Below are 26,025 nucleotides of genomic sequence, written 5' to 3'. Positions count from 1 at the left end.
TCTGAGACGATGATTCCACCCCCCTTGTCTCTTTCAGCAGACAATTCCCTCAAGGATTATTTCCTGTTCTTGAGCAAGAAGCTGAATTTCTGCCCTGTTTCTGTTTCAGAGATGTCCATGTCCTGCCTGGACCTCACCCCTCTGACCTGCAGAGCCTCCCCAGCTGAAGGGGACCCAAAGTCAAAGTCATTCCTGATAACCAAGAGGCTCCTAGGAAAGGTGCCTGAGTTTATTCTGAAGGGTTCATCCTTCAGGACACCCTGCCTCTGGTACATCTCAGTTCTTTGGCTGGCAGCTCTAAGGGGAAGCACAGATTTCTGACCCTGTTGTAGCTCTGTGGAGAGGGAAGATTTATTCTAAGATTTGATCACCGGAGTCTGTACTTGGTTGAGCTTCCAAATTCAGTGAAGACAATGTCCAAAAATCTCACTTTTTTAACCTTCATGTTTAATATTTGAAATGATCAGGGGGTTGGGGAGTGCTCTAGTGCAAACCTGTCAGTCCTGTGCCAACACTGCCAGCTCCACACTCTGATTTTGCAGGAGAATTTGAAGTCAATGGCAGAATTTTAAAATGCCATAAACAGCAGCTGGCTGAAGCCTCCAGCACACTCTGCACCAGGAGCAGTGTTTTACAAGCTGTTGTGTGATATAACCTGAAAGATAGAAATAAACTTTCTGTGCAGCTGTTCTGGGCCTTTGGATGTGCCCTTTTGCAGTGTAGGTGTGATTTAGCCAGGACCACCAGCAGCACAGCCCATCCCTGCACCTGTAGCATTGGAAAGGTTTTTACTTCAAAACAGGCCCAGAAACACCAAACCCCCTTAGTTCTTTGAATAGGGAAGAGAGGAGGGGTTGTACCTTTTAGATGGTTGGCTTTGCATCAAGTACAATATGGAGAAATGGAAAAAATGCTTGTTTTAAAAATGCATGTGGAAAAGCTCAAGATGGAGAACCCACTGCAAAGTCTGTAAAGGGAAAAAAAGCACCAAGCTTATGGTGAAAGTAAAGCTGCATGGCTGTAACCATGGAGACCAAAGCTCTTCTGATGCAGAAATAAATGAACACAACCTTTTCATATTTATTAGTGGGACTGATGATGAAAGATAAAGTCAAATTAAAATATAAAGCAATAGAGACAAGAGCGAGTGGCTGCCTCTGCTCCTGCAATGCAGGTTCTTGTAATGGATCATCACAAACGAGCTGGGCTTACAGAGAGACAAATCAGTTATAGAAGGAACAAAATACTCCCAGTTATACCAACCTGCTTATGCAAATATCAGCTTCTTTATTAACAAAACTGGAGACACGAAGCACATGACATATTCCTGAAATCTTTTGGTTCTGACTAAAATGGAAATTAATTTGTTTTCCTACCACAGCTGTGTGAAATGTGTTCTACACAATGGGAAACTTTCCTGTAACTGTACTAGGGAGTATTTGAAACCTGCTAATTTTTAGTGGCAAGAATGACAGAATTTTCCTATAAAAGTACTGGGTGAATATTGGGGTTTGCCATGAAAATACGTGTCAAAGGTCCAAGTACTGACTGGCGAGTTGCTGTTGGGGAGCTGACACTGCGGGACAGAGGGACAGCAGCAGATGGCACTGGAGCTGACTTCAGCGAGGGTCAGAGCTCGAGCAATGAACCTTCACTGCCCAGCTGCCATCGGGAATGGTCTGACCGAGCAGCAATCGCAGAGGAGGGGAAGGATCCAGCCACAGCCCCGCAGGAGGGCTCAGGAGGCTGAGGGGAAGGGCGGTTTGGGCTGTGATTCACGGACAGAGCTGGAGCTCACAAAGCTGCCAGGGTGTCCCTGCCTGCCGGGAAATCCCTGCAGGAAAAGCCAGGAAAGAGCCCGTGCTGGATGGAGCACAGCAGCTCAGGGCAGCCTGGGCAGGAACAGGGCTCCAGCACCTCAGCTCTGCCTGAGCCTGCAGCCACGGCACCAACCCCGGCAGGCTCCTGAAAACCGGGGCCAGCACAGGGCCGGGGCCGGCTGGAGCTGGGGTCGGCTGGAGCTGCTCCCTGCAAGCCTGGGATGGGGCTGGGGATCTGCCCCAGGAGGGGCTGAGAAAGGCTGGGGATCTGCCCCAGGAGGGGCCGGGGATCTGCCCCAGGAGGGGCTGAGAAAGGCTGGGGATCTGCCCCAGGAGGGGCCGGGGATCTGCCCCGGGACTGCAGAGGGGCTGAGAAAGGCTGGGGATCTGCCCCAGGACTGCAGAGGGGCTGTGAAACGCGGGTAACTTCCAGCCCATCCAGCTCGTGGTACCACATCCTAAATTACACACATCGGGTTAAGGTCCTTCCAGTTTTACTGAACTATTTTCTTCCCCTTTCTGACTTCCTCAAAAGTGTGGTTAGCCTCAAATCTGGAGAGGAATCAGTGAACAGCCTCAAAGCCAGATTTGAAGAGTAACTGGTTGGAAATACTAGAAAGTTTATGCCAAGATTTTAAATAACCACCCTCCATCCTTCTCGATATCCTGGTAAGAGAATGGTTGCATACAAGACCTTTAATTTAATCACTGTATAAAATGGCATTTCCTGGAATTTTCTGGCAAATGAAACACTACTAAAGAGTTCAAATTTCACTCTTACTTTTCACTGACTACACCCAGGACTTCAGAACACTGCAATCTGATTTTTAACTATAAAGTTTGCTAATATTAACATTACCTCAGCAGGTACTGAGAGAAGTGTGATGTACATTGATAAAGGATAGCAAATTGTTTGTGTCATTGCTAAACAGATAAAGGCTGCTGCACTTCCCCACTGCACAGGGTTTTTTCTCATCACAGCAGAGTCCCCTCAGTGAATCCCCTCAGGTCCCTGCCCAGAGGCCACACTGCAGGCCTGGCCTGGCCAAACCAAGCACAGCTTTGAACAAACTCAGCTCCAGTTTTTCTGGTGTTCGATTTCCTTTACCTTCCCCGTGGGAAGGGTCAGTATTCCCAAGCACTGCCCTCCTGGCCCCCAGGCCCAGTGCTCTGCACACTCAGGAGGAATTTCCAGGTGAAATCAGATCTCCATTCATCCAGGAATTCACAGACCTCCTTTCCCCAGGATGCAGCACAAGCAAACCAGTACAATGCTATTTATAACTGTGTTCTACAGCACTGAACAAGAACAACACATTTCGGCCCAAGTTACTCTGCAGATTCTCAATAACCTTGAAGGAGATAAGTATTCAGTAAGTACTAAACAGAGAGGCCCCAGCAGGGCTGGGGAGCACTTGGAAAAACAGAGGCAAAAAAGGAGGAATGAATATAGTGAGGTGGGATTTACCAACCAGGAATGGAGCACTTGCATGTAATAAAGCAAATATTTACATTAAGCACAATACAGCAATTTATTTAGATGCTTAAATGAAGAATACAAAGGGAAATAAAGATCACAAAATTATACATACTACAACAGTGTGTCATATATTAGATGGTATAAATGAATACAACACCTTGTTGGTGTTAACTAAAGATAAAACTAAATATCCAAACCCAGCACTTTGTCTCAGTGTGCTGCTTCAACACAATACACTTTTATACAGATCTAAAAGGTGTCAAAATTAGTAGCTGCAAACTTGTTTCTTGCATGTGATTTTTCTTTTTTAGCTTAAAAGATTTCAGAAAATGGCTCTGAAATATGTTTGTCATCAGTTGTCATGTCAAGGATATTCAGAACAAGAAAATTCTATAATACAACAGAGCCCAGATATATTTTTATGTTGCTGGCCTCTGGTTGGAGATTGTACAAGGTTATGTGCAAAAACTAAGTCTGTCAAAATTGATACTAGAGCAGTCTCAAGCTTTGCTAGGGAAACTAGATACAGCATTTATTACACAGCAGGGCAACACTAAAAAAGAGAAACAGATCTATGATGGGTACACAAGAACAGTTCCATAAGCTTCACTTGAATAGGTCTAAAAGACTGTACAAATATACATTTCAACTATTCAGAATGATACATGAAAACTCCATTTCCCCAGAGTCTGCTATACAGGGCACCGGGTCGCTGGCACGGCGCTACCGGAGAGGGGCCTCTTGGAAAGACACAACTCAACATGGACAAGGTGAACGGAGGGTTGGAAATGCAGATAAAATAATCCTCTGCTTTTCTCTGTGTGCATCCTGGAGCCACCAGCGTATCCATTTTCACATTAAGTTTCTGTGCTCACGCCAGCAGAGCTGTACATGAGGCCGGGCAGCAGGAGCAGCTGGAGGGCGGCGGTGCCCGCGCAGTGCCGGGCCAGGGCTGCTCACGCCTGCTGGCTGCTGAGCTCCACCCCGGGCAGGCTGCCGTGCATGGGCTCGGCCCCCACGGCCCCAAAGCCCTCGCCGTCCTCGCTGTCCATTGTGCTGCTCTGCCACTCCATCTGCTCGCTGGCCAGGCTCTCCTCCAGCTCGGAGGCGTTTTTCCATTGCGACTGGTCCTTGGACCAAAACCCTTCTACTTTTCCATAGGAACGATTCTTCCACTTTGACTGTTCTTCATCGCTTTCAGATCCACCCCCCTTGGCCTCCACAGTGGGTTTACTGCTCCTGGCATCTTCACTTTGGGAAGATTCATCTGTCCACACCTCTGGTTTTACCTCCAATGCGTTATCTTCAAAATCAGAAACCTGCTGGGAGCCAGGCCCGCTTTCAGACTGGGAAGCTCCATCCTTCCATTCCACCGCATCATCCTGCTCATCCTGATCACCCTCACTGTCTGAAACGTCACCCACCAGTTTTGTTGGCTCTTCAGCAGCAATCATCTCTTCATATTTAGAGCTTTCCTCTTGTTTTTGCTCAGCCTTCTCTGGAGACTGTAGTGTGTTTTCCTCCATGATCTCCTTGGCTAAGCTGTCCTGGGGGTCCTGCACTGTGCTGTCTGTTGAGGGTTTCCCACCCATGTCAGAGACATGCTGGCCAAAGGGACTGCGGCTCTCGCTGTATTCCTCCTCTAGGTTTTCGTAGCTGTCTGAGGAACTGTCATTGTCTTTTTCTAAGTTGATTTTTTTATCAACAGTCTTACTGACATTGACCCTGGAATTCTTCTCGTCGTGGTTTTCAAACAGCCATTCAGCATCAAAATCCATCTCGTGTTTGACTTTGTTCAGCTCTTTCATGTTGAAGCCCAGCAGCACCCCAGGTTTGTATTTTTCACAATCCCTAACACATTTCTTCCTTTTGTTGCTGAAGTGAGACGCGATGTCAGATTTCCAGAGCCACAAACTGGCCGCCAGCTTTTCGATCTCTCTCCGAGTGGGGTAGGGCTGCTTATTGAAATATTTTGTAAGAAATGTTTTCCTGGCTTCGTACGAATCATCTTCGTGACCCTTGGGGTCCAGTGCTAGAACTACAGGTTCTTCAGGCTTCTCCTCAAAGGCAGAGGGGGAGTCATCGTCGTCCATCTTCCTCTTCTTCATCAGGGGGAACTCCATGTGTTCGTAGGCGCGTTTCAGCGGCGCGGCCGCCGGGGACTGGCCCAGCCGGGACGATGTCCCTTTGTCCTGCCCGTTCTGGGTCTTGCCCACGCCCCTGCAGTGCACCAGGTGCAGCGTTATGGTGGAGGCCGTCATGTTGCTCGTGTACACGCCCAGGCAGTGGATGCACTTGTAGGTCAGCTTCTTCTCCACGGGGTGAACCGTCTGAATCACCTGGTGCCTCTCCCGGAGGTGATGTGCCAGTGCGTCGGAGATGGGGCCTTTTAGGATCGAAAAGCACAGAGGACACAGAGTTTTCCCCACATCTTTTTTGTAGGGCACTGCTGCTTGTGGAGAACTTTTGACGGGTACGTCGGATTTCTCCTGGATTTTGGGCTGCGGTTTTGGGGGGACCGGGGGGGTGTTCTGAGCGTGGTAAGCTACGGATTCGGCAGGAGCATCCCGCAGGTTGTAGGTGGTGACAAGGAGGTGTATGTTCGTGTGGCTGCCCTGCTGCAATGTCAAATCAAAGGTGAGGGTGGAGTCAGTTTTAGGTCCCATCTCCTCGTCCACGTGCACCATGCGCATGTGGGCAGCCATCTTCTCCACGTCGTTGAAGGTGGAGCGGCAGTAGGGGCAGGACAGCCCGTGGATCAGCATGTGATTGAGCAGCGTGTCCGTGGGCAGGTAGCGGTTACAGTAGAGACATTTGCTCGTGAAGTTGTGGATTTTCATGATGTAGTTGGCCACCGCAGGCACCTTCTCGGCCTTGTGCTCCTTCTCAAAGTGGACGCTGTACACGTTTTCGGGGAACAGCTCATTGCAGATTGTACAGATTTTCCACTTCTGCGTGGACGAGGTGTTGACAGCGGAAGGACCTGTAGCAGCCACGGGGGATTTGGAGCCAGACTGACCCAGAGCTCTGGATGCCTGGGCCTGCGACAGCGACGCCTGTTTGAGCTGTGCCGACGACAACGAGGAAGAGTTGGCAGACTGCAGCGAGTACCTGGCTGAGGCCTGGGACCTCTGCTCCCCTCCCAGAGTGTAAGGCCTTCCATTGCCACTCGCTGAAAACTGTTTCATGCTTTGTGATTGTTGGGAAAGAGAAACAGGTGCATTGCCACTGAGGCTGAGCCTCCCCCCTGGCTGACCAACGTAACTGGGAGGTACTGATTTAACCCCGTAATTGTTCTGCTGCAGGTGAACGTTTGACATCATATTGACTCCTGCAGAATTTAACGTGGGCTTTGGTATAGTGAGTCTGTTCATCATCTGCTGTGACGAGAGCGAGCGGACGCTGCCAGCAGAGAGGGCACCCATCCTCTGAGGGAGTCCCATAGGCTTTTTATCCTGGGGTTTGGGAGCTATTAGCATCAAAGGTTTGGATCTGGGCACCACTACGTTGGTGTGACCTATCATTGCCGTGACCTGGTACCCGATCCGTTCGTGGTCTTCGATCACGTGCTGGACTAAAGCTTCGTAGGATTTCGGCATGAAAAGGCATCGTTTGCAGTGGATACCCCCCTCCTCTCGGGCGCCGGAGCTCAACGGAACCGCACCATTGAGGGACTTTTCGCCTCCCTTGGCTACGTAAGGAGCAGCAACGTGCTGAAAATGTTCCCTGTAAATGTGCTTTCGAACGATTTCGTAGAGCGGGTCACGGTAAGTGCACTTCTTACAGTAATAAACAGCTTGTTCCACACTGTCAGCCTGCTTGGGTTTAAGGCTCTCGTGTTTGTTTTTATCTTTGAAAGTGCTGATGCCTCCACTCGGTGTACTGGCATTGGGAGCATGGAATATTTTAATGTGCGTTTCCAAAGTCTTTTTGTCCGCGTTGAAGGTACAGTAGGGGCAGTTGAGCAGGATCCTGTTCTCAAAGTCTTCGCTGTGAACATTCCGGAAGTGGCTTTTGTAGGCTGAAAAGAACTTCGAGGAGAAGGGACATGCACTGCAGCAAAAGGGCTTTGTCCGATAGTCCTTGAACAGAGAACAGAGCACAGACTAAATATTCAACTGCACTTCTCAGCAAAATAACACCCATGGTATTCTCTACACAACCTTTCTGAGCAACACTCACGAGCCCCCTGCCACTGTCTCAAACCTTCAATTCAGTTCTCTCCCATTTCTGGCCTGCAGATCAGCCCCTAAACAGCTGCTCACATGAGCACACACATGATGTGCTGAGTGCCAAGGGGGCCCTCGGGGGTTTAACCATGACCTTGGCAGGTGAGGCTGAGTCAGAAGTGTCTTTCCCTATTGGTCACAAAAAGCCTCCTCCCTGCAGCTGAGCTGCAAGAAAAGGTCCCTGTGAGCTCCTTTCTGGGGGAAAGCCAAGCAGGACTGTTTGAGGAAATGAGACTGTATCCAGATGAGATACTGCCCACCTGAATCTGCCAAACTTGATAGATGTAATATGCATCTATAACTTCAGCTATTTCAGTGTCTTTATCCATTACACATTTTAATAGCAAAGATGGAATTCCAAACTTTTTTTTTTTGGTGAACAGAAGGATGTAAGCTTACCAAGACACAGGCCACACAAGCCCTTAAAGCCACCAAGCCTCTTCCTTGTGATCAAAGAACAAAACTGATTTTTAAACCAATCTCAAATGAGGAACCAAAAATTTGGGAATTCCACCCTTGTAGTTTGCCTGCAGCTTCTGTCCCATTTAACACGGTGCCAATGCAGCTCTTGTCAACTGCTGTAGCACAGTCTGGAGTGCCACTGGCCTTAGGGACAGCCACCAGCAGCCTGGCACTTCAGCTGGGGTAACACAGGGAGTTCAGAGTTACTGAGATTCCTCCTGAGTGTCACAACAAGTCCTGTGCACCGAGCTACACACAGGTCACAGGTGAGGGAGCTGGAGAGCTGCACTGCACAAGGAAGCTGGAATATCTGCTCTGGCCACCTGCTGAAGCTTCCCACACCTGGTGGAGACTGGCCCCAACAAATAAACCAACCAACCAACCAAGAACTGTCTCCTCTTCCATTACAATTTTTATTCTGGGTTACCTAGTACATGACAGCACCAACAGCATTGTTTCCTCCCTTCAGTCCTGGCTCAACTCAAAATTCTTTTATTACTGGCTCAGAAACATCACAACAGCAGGACTTCCAGTGTCACTGGGCTGCTGTGCAGAACCAGAAATGCCCAAAGCAGATGTGGGCCACAGCCGGTGGGACCCAGAGCTGCACTGACAGTGACCCTGCACTAAGCAGCAGTATCCAGGGAAACAGCTTTGGAAGGGATGGAAACCAGGAATAAAACACCTAAGGAAAGGGGAAAGACCCATTGCCAATTGTATAAAGTTGTTGATCCTTTGGCCAGAGGGTTGGTGAAATTGTGCTAGGCTTGGGAACAGGTGGGAAGCGGCTCCTAAGGTGCAGCTGTTGGACTTGAGCAAGGACCCACCAGCTCTGCAGCACTGGCACCCAGGCTCCTGAGACACACACCAGGAACAACTTAACAAAAGTAAGAAAAAAAGCACATAGCTTTTTGCTGCCCCTTGAGCTGCCAACACTGAAAATCAGTGAGGAAAACTGTGGGAAAAGCTCTTGGCATGTCTGGGAGATGCCCTGCAGCATGACCCACTCCAGCCTCAGTGTCAAGTGAAACTCTTACCAACCTGGTTTTTTGTAAGCGATGGGTCCCACAGTCCCACATCCTCCCATGTAGTGTTTTTCAAATAAAAGTCATTAGGTTCAAACTGCTTAAAATCCTGGAGAAGGAAGATGGGAAAAGAGGACAGAGAGTCAGAAGCAAGGCCCAAGGCAGAGACCATCACTCAGGGCAGGGGGGGAGTTTGCAGGGCACCTCCTGGGAGGGGGAGAGCTCTGAATATTCTCCATATCACAAAACACCTGCAGGACATCTTCACCACTCATCCTCCTGACCAGCCCAACACTTATTTACAAACTCATCTCATTCCAAAAGCAATCCTGGAGAAAAGTGTTCCCAAACTGATGTGTGGGTTTGGGGTTTTTTGGCTGCTTTTTCTGAGGGTGGTGGTGCGGTATTTATTTTGTTTAATTGGTTTTGTTTGGCTTTTAATTAATTTCACACAGGAAGCTTTTAAAGCTGGAAATGTGTGATGTCCAAGGCTCCTAATTCTTATTTAAAAAATTATCTTATGAAGCATTTCTTTGGCATTTCACCTCTGTCACGGAGTCAGCCTGACCCAGGCACAGAGGTGATTCTGTAACTTCAGGACCTGCTGCAGCACAAACACTTCCTGAAAACCTCAGACCCATTTCTGCCCCAACATCTCACACCCATCCTGGTTCTTCCAGCATTCCTGGATTTCAGTAACCACTAATGTTTCTAGAAGTGTTTACAGGTACATTATATCTCAAGTTTCTAATTTACTCCTACTTTGTGTGGAACTTAAACAGGTCTAAACAAAAATCATGGCATACACAAATACCTCCCTGTCCCCCTAACTCTGCAGCATTTTAGCTCTAACCCTTGGAGGTGCCATACTTACTTCTATATGTTCTTTACAGTACTCCAAACCAATGTCACTAAGTATTTTTTTCACAGTTTTCCGGGCCTTTCTTAAACTGCCAAGGTTGTTGACAGGAAGTTGGAACATAGTTTCTATGGGAAAAGAAGAGTAAGAGAAAAGGTTTAAGTCAAGTGTTTTGTCTGATAATGCTGCACTTTTTCATTATCAGCAATTATCTGCCTTATTCCCCCCCAGAACTGGCCCCAGAGCTGTACATCCCCTAACACACTGTTACATTCTCTGGCCTGCTCCTTGCTGAGGCTGCCCATGAGGCTGCACAGGGCACTGCCAAAAGGGCCACACACTGATGGAACTGCAGGGGCAATGGGCTCCCTCTGGAAATAACTTCCATTTCTTCAGAGAGTCTGTCTTTACCAGCCCTCCACTGAAGTACTTCAGAACTCAATTCTCTCATGTGCAATGTATCCTAACTGATCTGAAAACTGGCAAGCTGAGCTTCAAGGTTTGTGTCAGTCTTGCAAGAGATTTCAGTGCTTCTTGTATCTTGCTGTAGGTAGGTAAGAAATTCATGCTGTTTCCTCCCTCCACTGTACTCAGAGCTTTAACTGGCTGAAGCTGTTCAGCAAGATTCTCCTAGGAAGAGATGATCTCCTTCATAGATCATCATGGAATGGCCTGGGTGAGAAGGGGCATTAAAGCCCATCCAGCTCCCCCCTGCCATGGGCAGGGACGCCTTCTGCTATCCCAGGCTGCTCCAAGCCCCATCCAACCCGGCCCTGGGCACTTCCAGGGATGGGGCAGACACAGCTTCTCTGGGATAGCTCTGTCACGGGCTCATAGGGAAGAATTTCTTCTTAATGGCTTCTAATTTCTTCATTTTATCTCTTGAGCTGAATGTTTCTTAAAAGCATTCCATGAAATTCACACTTCCATTCAATTTTCACTAAATAAGTGACCTCAGGATAAAACTGCAGATGTGATTTCAACCCTCTTGTACATGATTAAAAAGAATGAAATACAGCATCAGTTTTACCTTCTCTTATAAGCACACGAGGTTGACCCTTACCTTCCTAATGTTCTCATTTATTCCTATTATGAAAACTGAGAAAACATGAACTTTTTGGTGATTTGACAACCAGAATTACCAACTACCCCGTTGAACAAAGCATTAGGTGTGATCAAGTGTGCAACACAGACATTTGTATAAGCAAGGTGCAAACCCAGCCTGTTCTGTCCCATCGTGACTCAGCTCAACCTTGTCTTACTAAAATAATCAGCAGTGTAAGAAGTCTAGGTCATTAAAGCAGATTTTAATCAATTTTCAACTAAAGGATACTATGTGCTGTTATTTCTGTGCATGCTTATAAACCACAACTGCTCTTCCTCTGCTTTCCCCTCTCCCCCTCATCATGCTCTGCTGCTTGACAAGGTCCAGCCTTTCTGTGCTCCTTCCCCCTCTCCTTTCTTTGCTGGTTCTTGGCCTCCTTGGTCCTTACCTCGCTCATTTTCCCATTTCTCCTCTTCCCTGTGCCAATTCATAGCGTCCACATTCTTTCGTCGTTCTCTCTCATCCTGTCTCCACCGCTTCTTGATATCTTTGTCCTTAACTTGCTCATTTTCTCTCCTCTTCTCATCATCCCTGTGCCATTTTATTGTTTCTGTATTTTTCTGCGGCTCCACGCTTCTTTTGAGATAGTCTTGTCGCCTCCTCCTCTTTTTTAACATATCCCTTTCCCTGGCACGAGCCTGCTTTTCTTTCTGGGAAAGAAAAGCTTTACGGGGCATCATGAGCTGCTGCTGTACCTGCAATAACATGGGATCCATGGAATAATGCACTCTGGACATGCACTCAGTCAGGCACACCAGCTCACTCGGAGCTCCACACAACACACAGGCAATGAATGCCCTGCTCAGTGCCCTGCTCCTCCTCTTCCCTCCCGAGCCTGGGCTCGCTCTGAGCTGGCCAGGCCAGGCCCTGGGTCAGGCCAGCTCCAGGGGCCAGCTCAGCAGCACGGGCAGTGACCCCAGGAGCCCTGGCTGAGCAGTGCCAGTGCCATTTCTGTCCCCTCCTTGCAGCTCCTCCTCCCCCAGAGCCTCTGGCAGCCCCTTGGCTCTGCTGCTCCTGCTGAGGAACAGGCTGGGGGTGGACAGAGGCTGAAGGGAACTTGGGGACTTTCAAACCGGTCCCCTCTCTTCCTGGAGAGGTGCATTTAATCCAACTTAAAGGTGCTAATTTTTCTATCCAGACCTCCATCTCCACCCACTTTGGGTGAAAATGGCTCTCTTGGCTGGGAGGAGGGAAGGGGGATTAGGAGACAAGCCACAATCTGAAAAATTGTGTAAGCTTTGTTTCCTGGGGAAACCTGGCCAAAACATTTAACTGCAGTTAATGAAATAAGTCCTGACTCATCTACCCAGACTTCCTCCAAGTGTGTTATGTCTTGCTATTCACAGGAACAAAGGAAAAAAATGAGACTATTTACTTGGAGTTTCTGCTGACAGCATTCCTGAGGGGTGGGGCTTCTTGGGGTTGGTGTTTTGAGGCTTGGGGCATTTTGTTTCTAGAGAGGTGTCAATGGAAACTACATTTAACAAACTGTATTTACTTTTGGTCGTTTCTCTGTAGTCACCCAACACATTCACATTTTCAAATGTAAAAGTGTTAGTGCCTGCAATTTTGAAATCATGGAAGAATTTATACCATTATTGATAACCTTTAAATATTTCTTCTGTACAGTGAGCAATGTTTCAGAAAAGGAAAACTGCAGTTGTAGGCCAGGTTTGAGTTCTTTGGTTGGGGTTTTTTTAAGTTTTGAAGACAGATTTGCAGAGGTCTAATCAAAATGAAAACTGCAGAAAGGACAAAATTACTAGATTACAATACTTAAGCAAAGCCTAAAACAAAATGAAACAAATGTACTTTTAAAATTTAGCTACCTTATGGAAAGCACTTGTTCCCAGCATGCAATACTCCATCTTTTTCCTACAGAAAAAGCAATGTTTCAAACCCTTATTCTAAAAGCTGTTCCTTTTCCCTACAATACATCCCACCCCACACACTTTAACCCTCTGCTCTGGTCTATTGCCTTTGTTAGGTCTGTATCATGATCCCATGACTTTCATTCCAATAATTCAACCCCAAATTTCTTAATATCCATAATAATGCTAAAAGGGAATGGCTGCAGCAGAGTCAAACACCATAATAAAAAAAAATTCATGCAGTGTGGTAACACATTAGTACATAAAATTCAGATTATGCTAAATATTACTTCATTAAAAGGGTGGGTAGCTCTCTACCAGACAGCCTGGGTTTGGGTATTAAATATTTCTCAGTAACAGTTGGCATTAAAATCAAAAAGCAACGGGAACCCAGGATCAGCACCCTCAGTGCAACCCAGACACTGCAAATCTGAACCATAGTTTCAGTTCTCTGTGGGCTGGCTGCCAGGACATTACTGCTGTTTACTAGAGCAAACTTAACTCATTAGCTTTGTAAATGTACATTATCATTACAATTTTATCAGTAACCTGGTTCAATTTCAATAATAATAACATGAAACACATCGTGCAAATGATTTTCCCTCCCCCACCCAAGGCAATTAGCAGCATTTTAATCTGTCATTGTTGTATTTTCTTTCATTTGTTTCTGTTTGGGTTGCTGTTGGGGGCTTTCCCCCCATTGGTTTTATCTTTTCACAGGATTCTCCCCTCCCTTTATACAGCTCACTTTGACTGATCAGTTTATAGACAAATGATAGAAAACACCTTAATAAAGAGCATTTCAGCTGAATTTCCAAAATTAAACATTTCACTTGAGATTCAAATAAGTAATGCCATATTCCAAGGAATAACTTAAAGGGACATCCAACTTCAATTGCAGATCTTTGAACTTTCCCATCCCAAGTCAGGGTGTTTCCCCCAGTTTGTTTAGCATTCCAGAATCATCTCTCTTGCAGTCTAAACTAGCTTTCACTTTCACCTCTGATGGTTTTAAACCGACAGAAGAGGGAGAGTTTTAAATCAGGAAACCAATTAATCTGCAGTGAAGCTGCCAGAGTGATTGAACCCAAAGCCCCCCAACCTCTCAATTTTTCTAGAATCGAGTTGGCGTTCCTTTAAGTCCAAAATGTCCAAACCTCAGAAGCAAACAGTCAAAACTATCCTTTTTTTGCCCATACTTTGGCAAATGAAAATCTTTACTCCTCCCCATCTCTGCAGTACTTCTGATGAGGCATTTACCTCCAAAATGAATGGTGCTTGGGCGTCTCACACTCATTGGACAAGTTTCAAGCACAAGCCTCCAAAGCCAATTCTCCTTGCAGAACGCCCCCTCAGGGCTCCGTTACACCCCCTGGGGGAGCCCAAAGCCCGGGCACACAGGAAGGCTCATATCCTGCTGGACAGAACAGAGAGCAGAGACAGGAGATAAGAGGTGTGATAAGGGCAGTGTCACATTGACAGGTACAAACCGCAGCCGTGCCTGGCTGGGGCTGCAGCAGGTCTGAGCTCCGGGTTTGTGCCGATTCTGCTGGGGGACTCTGCAGGGCTCAGACTGAGCTCAGGCAGCCAGGTCAGACACCCAGCAGTGCACAGCCTGGGAACGCTCCTCCCCACACTCCATCCCTCACACTCTGCACTGCTGCGCCTCATCCCCAGGAGCACCTCACCTGAGCCAGCAGCACCACAGCACAGCTGCACCTGGCACCTCGGGGACACGGCCAGCGTCCTGGCACCTCGGGGACACGGCCAGCATCCTGGCACCTCGGGGACACTGCCAGTGTCCTGGCACCTCAGGGACACTGCCAGCGTCCTGACACCTCGGGGACACTGCCAGCATCCTGGCACCTCGGGGACACTGCCAGCGTCCTGGCACCTCGGGGACACTGCCAGCGTCCTGGCACCTCGGGGACACGGCCAGCGTCCTGGCACCTCGGGGACACGGCCAGCGTCCTGGCACCTCAGGGATACTGCCAGCGTCCTGGCACCTCGGGGACATGGCCAGTGTCCTGGCACCTCGGGGACACGGCCAGCATCCTGGCACCTCGGGGACATGGCCAGCACCCTCGGACACTGCCACCACCCTCGGACACTGCCACCACCCTCGGACACTGCCTGGGAGGTTCCCTACAAACAGGTCCCACCTTACATGACAATGGGACATCAAACAGGGCCCAGCCACAGCCCTGGGGACACACATTCCTCTGGTAAGCACTAAAGATTAAACCTGGCAGAGGAGGGGAGTTTGGGGAAATGGCATGTAAATGATCACACTGTGTGGGAACACTGATCCCTCTTCAAGTGACATCAGCCACGGACAGAAAGTCAGCCTTGCACATACTGGAAATGCAACAGGTAACGTTAGAACCACAAAATCTGAAACGACCACATCTAACGTTTACAAAAGCAAAACTTGTTGAGTCATTAATAATTACTCTGCCAGGGAGTAAGGCAATATAAATTGTTAGATTTAATCTCTTGATTACTCAGACAGAACAGCCTCAAGTACAGAGTGCTTTTCTTTGGCAAGTACACTTCCAAGACAAGACACTACAACATTTTAAGAAATTAAAAAAGACAACATTCTTAAACTACTTCACATGGCAGCAAACCTGAATATTGGAATATTGTGTGTGCTTTATTTAACAGCATCACCCATACCCTCAGCCACCCAAAGATGGGTCATGTTGTTTCCCACTGGATCATTTTCTGACCAGAAGGCAGACTTTGTGTCCCTGTGTGTGTCCAACAAGTCCAAATGAACTCTCTCCCAGGGAGTCCTCCCTGCAGCAAACACTTCTGGGTGAGGAGCCATCAGCCTCGAGAGCAGATCAGTGGCAATTACTGCATCAGGCTGATGACACTGAGCTCAGGGAAGTACTTCATCCCTGCTGGGTCTCCCAAACACTGAGGATCATTTCCCTGTGCTGTGCTGCTGACAAGGATCCCCAAGCATCTGGCATGCTTCTTATGTCATCCAAATGTCTTTGATTTTAGCCAGTATTTTGCCAGTATTTCAAGCTGAAGAAGTTACTGGTTTATACCTAAGAGCCCAAGACAGAATCATACATCAGAGCTGGCAGCAGCTCTGTTCCCCTGGGCAAGATGAAACAAGACTTGGTTTCTTGATACTGTGTATTTTATTTCCCTACTCCAGCTGCTTTTGAAACAAGGTAACTTTTAACAATTTGCCCAGCAAACTGCCTTTCATAGCCTGCTCTAGGAGCCAGCCACCAAACAGATTTGCAGAGAAGGCTGGTAGTGCAATGCTAAGTGAAATCTCTTAAAATACACGGAAAATATGCAAGAAAATGAACCTGTGGTTCCCACAGCAACAGAAAAGCTGCCTCTCTGTGTATGCAGGTTAAATGATGCTCTGTGGTGTGATGATGGTGTAGAATATTCTATATTCACATGAGGACAGTGATGGCCTGTCCCTGAGAACTGACAATTCCAGGACAGCTGAGCAAGGAACAGCGATAGATGGGAAGCACAAGGGTTATCTCAGGGAAGAGTGAGCAAGTGGAATAGAAGTATCAGAAAAAAAGGTAACAGAAAAAAAGGTATCAGAAAAAAGGAATAGAAGTATCAGAGAGAAGAGAGAATTTGGGAGAACAGAAACTGCTGAGAGCCCTCCTGAAAGTAAGAGTTGCAATTAACTCTCTCTGCTCCCTGTACAGAGAGAGTGATTGAAGAGTCTCTTCCAGCACACCTCTCACTGGCTGACATTGAGAATTTTCACTTTCTTCCCCAGGACTCTTCCCTTTCCTCCTTACTGAAGCATTTCTGACCTAGTTTTGCAAGGGCTGTGCACCCACACTCCTGGGAGGGTAATGAGATTTGCAGTTCAGCAGCACACCTGAAATGCCAGACACCGAGGGCTCCTTTGCGAGGCGCTGTGATCCCGAGGGAGGCTGTTCTGTAACCGTGGCACTTCCAGCTGAGGGCCCTCCTCTCAGAGCCCTGCCCCTGGCCCACCTGCACGGGAAGCTCCTGCCCCAGGAGCAGGGATGCTCCAGCTGCTCACAGCTCAGCTCCAGCGGGATTTGGGGTGCAGAGCCTGCTCTGAGTGAGCCCCAGCCCTCCCGCTCGGGTGCCTACCCAAAACGGGACTGGGCACACAGAAGAGGAATCAACACAAAGCCCGAGTGACGCCCTCTGGAAACCCCAGCTCTAGAGCTGAGGGTATCACACTGAAGGAAAGCCCCAGCTGCAAGCTGCTACCTGGACAAAGCACTGTAAGACCTGAGCCATCTGTGCACAGCACACATTCCAGCTCTCCCTCCCAGGCATGCAGGCAGTTTGTTAACAGCCCCTCTGCCAAAAAGCCGAGGATTTAAAAACATTAAAAACCACTTCAGAGACCAGATCAGCGACTTCCAAAACCAGTTTGAAATTGTGTGTCAAAACAAAAGGACCATTTCACACCACTTCTCAGGGCATCCTACACAAACATGGCCTCAGGAGAGAAGTCCATCTAAAATGTGGTACTAAAGAAAACCCCACCTTATCCTTGGGAGGAAATTCTGAGACTAAAAATGTTTAACATCCTGTTTCAGTGGTTACAGGCAATTTTCAGCAAAGGTTTATGAAACTCTGGTTTATACCTTTTTGTTTGGGCTTGCTGCCTAGCCTCAGCTTGACTCTTGCATTAGGAACTCCCAACTTGCCATCCAAGGAAGAACTATGGAAGGCAGTTGTAGTGAAAGGAATCGGTAAGGCTGACACGCCTCAGTCTCCATTCATTTTTTATTTAAAGGCTATAAAACCACCTTTTGCAGTCCTGCAGACAGGGATCTCCTAAGTCATTCACACACTTCTCATTCTTGCTCAATTTCTGGAATTTTCCACTGGAGCCCGAAGCTCCATCTGGTGGGTGTGGACACTCACTGCAAAACTGAGCAGGAATTAACTGTTTCCTCATCAACTTCGGTTCAGCAGGAGTCCTGGGCACTGTGGCATCTCTGTGCCCCAATCTGAAATATAAAATGGTCAAATTTTGATTGCTCTGGGAACCACAACTCCTTATTTCTGTTCTCACGAACAATCTGCTTCCCTAGGCTCTGCTGGGAACTCCTGGTGGATTTTCTGATTTTGATGATGTAGGCTGAGGTATGTAAAGAATGCTGGTAGCTGCAGTTGAATGTTTTCTGAGGGATCTTTTCAACACACATGATAAAGGCCACATCAACTCTGGCAACCTCTGCTACATTCTGAAAAGCACTTTGAAATCAAGTTTATTCTCTAGGCCACAAGAAATCCTGAATCAGAGACACTCATAGCTCCAGAATCATGCTTGCACACCTCCTGCCATCTTAGAGAATATCTTTTGTGGCTGTTCAAGACCTCCACAGATAAATGTTTATATGCACACAACATGGGCAGTTCAATCAATATTCAATCCACATCCTCAGTGTGAGAGCCGGGCTTGTTCAGGGCTATTTCTAAAAGATTTTGGTGTGAAATGCAATAAAGCCTGCACATCTTGCAGAAATTTGAAATCCAGACTGGAGATCATTGAAGCACAAAGGATATTATTTGCTTACACCGTGATATCCACACCTCAGTGATCAGGAAAAACGGCTGCATGAATATGCTCTACAATTCCAAAATAATCCTCATCTGGACTGTAGCTAAGCATGAGCAATCCCAGAATAAAAAGAATTTTAGAAACAGAAGCATGATTAATGAATGAGCAGTTACCATTTAAATTAAATCAAGAATCACCTTTAAATTTTCAATCCAAAGCTCACAAAAACATTTGTGTAATTAAACAAAGCAGCACAGTAGTTGCTGTAAAACGTGCAAGAACAAAGCAAATAATCAATATACACGTAATTTATGACTGGATTACACTGACTGGGAAACTGCAGCCAGATTGGACTGCAAGTGAAAATGGTCCCCTGCCCTCTGTGTCATGTTTCCTGCCATCAGCATTGTGTCAACAGCCAGAGCAGAGCCCTGATACAGCCAGAGGAGTGGTTTGGGGCAGAGCAGCTCCTTCCCTCACCCAAACAGCAGTGCTGGGCTCCAGCCAAGCCCCGGGGCAGCAGGAAGCAGCTCCAGCCCTGCCCTGGCAGCTCCCACACACACAGACATAGGCACAGCTACACACAAACACTCACACACAGGCACAGATACACACACAGACACAGCTACACACAAACACTCACACACAGGCACAGATACACACACAGACACAGCTACACACAAACACTCACACACAGGCACAGATACACACAAACACTCACACACAGGCACAGATACACACAAACACTCACACACAGGCACAGATACACACACACACACAGCTACACACAAACACTCACACACAGGCACAGATACACACACACAGGCACAGATACACACACACAGGCACAGACACAGATACACACAAACACTCACACACAGGCACAGATACACACACAGGCACAGCTACACACAAACACTCACACACAGGCACAGATACACACAAACACTCACACACAGGCACAGATACACACACACACAGACACAGATACACACAAACACTCACACACAGACACAGATACACACAAACACTCACACACAGACACAGATACACACAAACACTCACACACAGACACAGCTACACACAAACACTCACACACAGGCACAGATACACACACACACACACAGATACACACAAACACACACAGGCACAGATACACACAAACACTCACACAGGCACAGATACACACACACACAGATACACACACAAGCACAGATACACACACAGGCACAGATACACACACACAGGCACAGGCACACTCAAACACACAGACACAGCTACACACACACAGGCACAGATACACACACAGACACACTCACACAGTTACACACACACACACAGCTACACACACACTCAAACATAGATACACACAGACACACACAAACACTCACACACAGACACAGATACACACAAACACTCACACACAGGCACAGATACACACAGGCACAGATACACACACACACACAGATACACACACAAGCACAGATACACACACAGGCACAGATACACACACTCACACACAGGCACAGATACACACAGGCACAGATACACACACAGGCACAGATACACACACAGGCACACTCACACAGTTACACACACACACACAGCTACACACACACACACAGGCACAGATACACACACAGACACTCACACAGTTACACACACACACAGCTACACACACACACTCAAACACAGATACACACAGACACAGCTACACACATAGGCACAGATACACACACAGACACACTCACACACAGTTACACACACACACACACAGGCACAGCTACACACACACACACAGGCCCAGGCCCTCAGGTATTCACACCCAGAGCACAGAGCAGCCCTGCTGTGCCCTCAGCACACACACCAGCACACAAAAGAGCTCAGCAATACTTTCCCCAGCTCATCCCCAGCCCCGCCAATGCACGCTGTCTCAGCCAGCAGATCCAGCAGATACTGGAGGGATCTCGCCAACTGGCTGCATCTGAGTTTTCCAAGGGTAAAAATAGGCACTGAAGGAGGCTGGTGCCGCTTGTTTTCCCTTGCCTTACACTTCACACACGCGAGGCACAAACGCTGCCATTCCAACACGGGGAAAGGCTGTAAACAAGAGCTTCAGCTCAGTCTTCCACTGCATTGCTTACCTCCCCCTCTCTGTCTAAGCACACTCCCAAGGGCTCCAGTCCCTGCCTACATTCCAGTGTTAGCCCACCTCAGCTACTGCTGGCTCCCATCTGCCTCAGGAGCCTTCGAAAGGCAAAGGGCTTCATAGCAGCAGCAATGGGAAACAAAACAAAAAAGATCACAAACTTGAGTTTGACTATTTAGGTGAAAAAGCATTTTAAGACCACTATCTTGCCCACTTAGACTTCCAGAGTCATTTTGTCCCCTGACTGCTGCTGCTATGAAGCTGCACCACCAACAGCTTCCTTGGCCCAGCTGCAGCACGAGCACAAGCTGTGAGAGCCAGAGTCCCATCAGAAATCAATGCACACAGAGGGAGAACAGGGTGAAAGAAAGCATTGGCTGAGACCTGGGAGAGGAGCTGGGGCAGGGAAGAGACAGCCAAAGGTGAAGGCAGGCTTGAGAGCAGGCCCTGTCCTCCACCTGCAGCACTGGAGGAGTGGGAGTGCTCCCTCAGGGAACAGCTGCTCACACAGTTGCTTTATTTTTGTTTACTGTTAAGTGTTTTAGATACAACTTGAGAAGTAGATGTTAAATGAAAGATTTTTGCCAAGTGATCTGCATACATCTGCAGGTGTGATGTGTCCTCAAGGTCAACTACACAGGCCTTGGACTCAACAGCCACTGTCAGTTTTCATCTAAATAATCCTTAATGCCACCTTAAAAAAAACCAAAACAAAACCAGTAAGGATATAATGGCGGTAACTGAAAGTGACTCACTGCAGAAAAAATGGTATTTACTCCATTCTTACTCCAAACCATCAACCCTCATTCACATTCAAGAGCACTACAGAGAAATCAGAGACACTAAATACAAGCTCCAGTTTGCCTTCTGACACCAGAGCTGCCGTGAAGCTCTGAACAATGCAGTTCTTGCCTGGAGGCACACGGCCCTCAGGTAGATAAACGGGAGTTACACCCTCTCCAAAGCCTTTATTCAAATCTGGAGCACCCATCTGATTCTAAGCCAGACTTCAGTTCTTGCTGAAAGCTCCAAAGGAACAGGCCAATTTGGCCATCCTGCCTAGGAGAGCAAGGGCATTCTTCCCAAATGTGTCAGGTGAGGCAAAGGAAACCTCCCACATATCCTGAAAGTATAGGATTTCTTTTTAGTAAAACTAAATTAACATCAACAAGGGTTCTTGTTTTCCAATGCAGAGACTCAGACACCTTTCATTGTCATCTCCATCTCATACACTATCAAGAAACACCACCAACAACAGATTTATTTATATGAGCAGAACTATCTCCACATTAAAAATTATCCTGTTACAATTATGTTCATAGGAACCATTACCTATATATATATATATATATATATATATATATATATATATATATATATATATATATATATATATATATGTATGTGTGTAAATCTGGGCACAGAGCAGCTCTTGACTCAATAGAACAAAAAAATTGGTGTGATGCTGGTTTAGATACAGGCCAGCATAGCCAGCTGCTGCCTTTTTAAACAAGCATGGTGCATGCATCTTACAGAAAATAATCCTGCTACATGTAGCATTACTAATATACAATCTCAGCTGCACTAATGACTTTTAAAAAATTGTCAATTTTGCCCATGCAGGTAGAGCAGCTCCAGTGGCACCTGTGAAACAACACTGAGCAGCTGCAGCCCCAGAGCTGCTCCCTGCCTCTCCTGGCACCTCTCCCACAGTCTTTACACTAGTCCTCCTCAGATCTGATACTGCTTTGTTCATTCCCAGACAGAATTTTGTCTCCCTTAAACACTTTAAGTAGTGGAGCAAAGATGACTTTCCCTTTCTGAAAATAAAACCCCACAAAAACCACCCCAACACATTTCCTATGAAGCTGCTAAATGTTACTTGCAGCTACCTCAAAACAAACACATTAACCCAGGAGCACCATCTTTGCTTCCACAAAATCACTTGTTTCAATGTTTTTCTTTGCATCAATCAAATCAGCTGCCATCTTAATAACAAGCTATAAAATACATATTTGGGCCATATCTCTTATGACTACTGATAAGATTCTGATACATTTCCGTATTCCAGAAATTCTACTGTAAACTTCAGTGTTTACTTTCAGTATTTATGTTATTACAGAGTGGCAAAGCTGAGCTGGGAATAATCAGCTGTTATTCACCCTGCAGTGTGTGAGCAGCCCCAGAACAGTCCTGCCTTTCCCGCCAGCTCACAGTGCTCAGAACAGCACAGGGACTTGGGCAGCACCAATGAGAGTTCACACTTAACCCACAAACTGTGGCAGGAACAGGGACCCCTGTGTTGTTAGTGGTAGGGAGCACTTCTGACCACTGGCAACTTCTGCCCTGCACACACAGAAAATCCATCCCGTCCCTGCTCTCAGCCTGAGGGCACACACACCTTCCTGGGGGCTGTGCTTGTGCAGCTGATGCTGAACGCTGCAGGGCATGAACTCTCCAAAACAGTCAGGAAGTTCCTCCTCAGTCTTCCTCTCCCGTGAAGACTTTTCACTGCCAACTGTGACTCCAGGTCTGTCTCACCTGCAGGCAAAGGAGTCACCTTTCACCTTCCCCTGCACACCCAGCAGCAGCCACCTCCCTCAGCCTAACACAAGTGCACTGCAGGCTCTTCATGACAACACACCCTGAAGCAGAAATAGTGGTAACCTAAAGAGATGCCTTCTCCAAACCCTTCTGATGGACCAGCACTTCGATTCAAAACAACAAAAAAATTACTTTTAGTAATGGGGCACTAAAACGGTATTAGTTTTCAATGATCTCAGAGATGTCCCCTGGGAGCATCTCATGTCTGTTGGATACCAAAAAGTCACTCTTGAATGCTAGCTAAGAAATAATGCTAAGTTGAGCAAAGGGCAGCTAACCACCAAAACCAGTGCAAAACCATCTAGCTTAGTGTCAGTTTTGGAGAACAGGTTATTTATTGTGTGTCAAAAAGGACATCTCTAGCTAGACTGAAGGTGGAAATATTTGCTGTAATAATCTTCAGAAAAGGTAACCATCATGTTACAACTCATCAGCATCTGGTGAAATTCTCTTAACAATTCTCTTCTGTTGTCTCCTTTAAGATTTCAGCACATACCATGGTAGATGTTCATCTACTGATATCAAATTACTGCCCAACATCTGCAACTGCACATCTGCAAAGGAACCAAGCTTTGGTTTGGTTTGTTATTAAAAGCAGGAAAAAAAAAGGCTTTTCTGTTTCTTAAACAGACTGATCCATCTTTCTCACCTAGAAGGATGACAACTTGTGATTATGAGTTTGCAGAGTCCTGAAGTGAAAGTTTTCCAAGTAGGAGACCCTGCAGGAGGGAGCACTGCTGAGGCACACTGCTGGCACAGCAGCCAGCTAAGGTCGGTCCGTGCTACCCTGACAGGCGGGAGTCCTCTGCCCCTGTTACCTCACACCTCCAAACAGAAATAGAAAATAGCAGCAAAAGTAAATAGAAACACAGCTAGGGAAATAAACCCCACAACTTAAGAAAAAGGGGGCTTTCTCTATAACGAATGCAAACCTTTTTGACCTACCAAACGGCCTAAATACACTCAACAACCATCAACACCTGGCAGTGCCCAGTTCCGGGGGCTCTGCCCTGCGGTTCCAGACAAAGCCCCTCGAGGCTCGCCCCACAGCGGGGGCTGCAGCCCCGTTCCCGGAGTCGGGACAGCCAGCGGGCCTGGGAGCCCGGCCGGACGGTGACAGCAGCCCAGAGCCCGGCCGGACGGTGACAGGAGCCCCGGCCGGGCGGTGACAGCAGCCCAGAGCCCGGCCGGACGGTGACAGGGGCCCAGAGCCCGGCCGGGCGGTGACAGGGGCCCAGAGCCCCGGCCGGACGGTGACAGGAGCCCAGAGCCCCGGCCGGACGGTGACAGGAGCCCAGAGCCCGGCCGGACGGTGACAGCAGCCCAGAGCCCGGCCGGACGGTGACAGCAGCCCAGAGCCCGGCCGGACGGTGACAGGAGCCCAGAGCCCGGCCGGACGGTGACAGGAGCCCAGAGCCCGGCCGGACGCTGACAGGGGCCCAGAGCCCGGCCGGGCGGTGACAGGAGCCCGGGCCGAGCCGCCCGGTGCCCGCTCCGTCCCCCGCCCCCCGCCGCAGCGGTGCCCGGCGCGCAGGGCGCCCCCTGCCGGCTGCCGCCGCGCAGCGCCCCGGCCGGGTTGCGGCGCATTCGGGGGGGCCGGGGGTGTCACGCCCGCGGCCGCTGCCCGGAGGCACCGGGGGTGCGCCGAGCCCCCGGCACCGCGCACGCACTGCCACTTGTCTGGGAACCCCCAGAACCGCCCAGGCTGCAGCCGCCGCGGGAAGGGGGTGCGTGGCACGGGGGTATCTGTCCGGTGCGGCTGCCGGGCTCCGGGTTTGGTGTCCCCCGCCTTTGTTTCAGCACCGGGTGTCGGTAGCTGCAGCCCGGGGCAGGGATGGGTGAGGCAACGGCGCTCCATCCCGCGGCTGCGGCTCGGGATGGCAGCGGCGGATCCCGCCTTTTCCCGCGGGCAGGGACCCCTCGGCTGCTCCCATTCATCGCATCCCCGGCGCCGCTCCAGCACCAACTCCGCCGGCGGGGCCCGGTGCAGCTGCACACCGGGATGCCGGACGCGGCCGGCAGCAAGCGGTCCCGCTCCCTCGGGCTGCCGGGACACGTCCGTGTAGGGAAGGGAGGCGGCCGGGGCCGGCGGCGGGGAGGGAGCAGCGCCGCGGTCCCCGCAGCCGCCGGGGCTCCTCAACATGTGTGCGGGCGGGGAGGGGCCGCTGCCAGCTCCGCACGCCCGGTGCGGCGGGCAGGGCGGCGGGCACGGCGCGGGATGCCCGGGGGAGGGAGGGGGCGGTCGGGCGCTGTCCCCGCCCGGGTCGCACCGCGGACCCGCGCTCGCACCTACCTGACCGGGCTCTCCTCGCAGCGAGGGCGGGCTGGGGCGGGGGGGGCCGCCGGACCCTCCCCGGCGCCGCCCGGTCCCGGGGCGGGCGGGCGGAGCGGAGCCGCCGGCGGCGCGGGGGAGACAAAGGGGGAAATGACGGGGGGGGGTGCAGTGTGCGGGGCGGGCGGTGCGGAGCGGCCCCGGGGGCGGGGGCGGCGGTCACTGGGCCGGGTGCCCGGGGCGGGGGCGCGGGCGGGGGCAGCGCCCGGGCCCCTCAGACAATACAGCCGGGTCCCGCTGCCCAGAGCCTGCCCGGGCCAAGATGGCGGCCGAGAAAGAGCGGAAGTGACGCCAGACCCTCATTAGCATACGGGACTCATTGTCCGGCGGGAGGGGAGGGGGCCGCGCCCCGGGGGGGCGGGGGAGCCCCGGGGGTCCCCGCGGGACCGGTCCCGCCGCTCCCGCGGCACCGGGCGGTGACACGGCCCCGCCGCGGGGGGGCCCCCGCGGGGCGCACCGGGGCGGCCGCGGCCATGGCGGCGGCGGCGGCGACGGCGGCGGGATCTACCCCGGCCCCGCTAGGAGGCGCCGCGCCCTGCGG

General features: G+C 49.5%; 1 protein-coding gene across 3 annotated transcripts; it reads right to left on the bottom strand.

Moving 5' to 3' along the window:
- Positions 1 to 3,327: 3,327 nt before the first annotated feature.
- ADNP (activity dependent neuroprotector homeobox) lies at positions 3,328 to 25,774 on the bottom strand. Of its 3 annotated transcripts, none has more exons than XM_071446491.1 (7): positions 25,446 to 25,774; positions 14,112 to 14,268; positions 12,810 to 12,855; positions 11,369 to 11,675; positions 9,891 to 10,003; positions 9,033 to 9,125; positions 3,328 to 7,382 (listed from the first exon to the last, which is right to left on the bottom strand). In XM_071446491.1, the coding sequence occupies exons 3-7, from the start codon at positions 12,846 to 12,848 to the stop codon at positions 4,257 to 4,259; spliced, it is 3,678 nt and encodes a 1,225-aa protein (XP_071302592.1). In that variant the 5' UTR covers positions 12,849 to 12,855; positions 14,112 to 14,268; positions 25,446 to 25,774; the 3' UTR covers positions 3,328 to 4,256. The 3 variants fall into 3 exon arrangements, with proteins under 3 accessions (XP_071302592.1, XP_071302591.1, XP_071302593.1); XM_071446490.1 differs by having other exon boundaries at positions 14,112 to 14,265; XM_071446492.1 differs by lacking the exon at positions 12,810 to 12,855 and having other exon boundaries at positions 14,112 to 14,265.
- Positions 25,775 to 26,025: the final 251 nt, after the last annotated feature.

Source organism: Agelaius tricolor, unplaced genomic scaffold, assembly GCF_023055355.1.
Source record: "Agelaius tricolor isolate 1412-34295 unplaced genomic scaffold, bAgeTri1.0.p SCAF_23, whole genome shotgun sequence".
Taxonomy (NCBI): Eukaryota; Metazoa; Chordata; class Aves; order Passeriformes; family Icteridae; genus Agelaius; species Agelaius tricolor.
The sequence above is the reverse complement of the archived record's forward strand: the minus strand, read 5'-3'. Positions and strand labels throughout refer to the sequence as shown.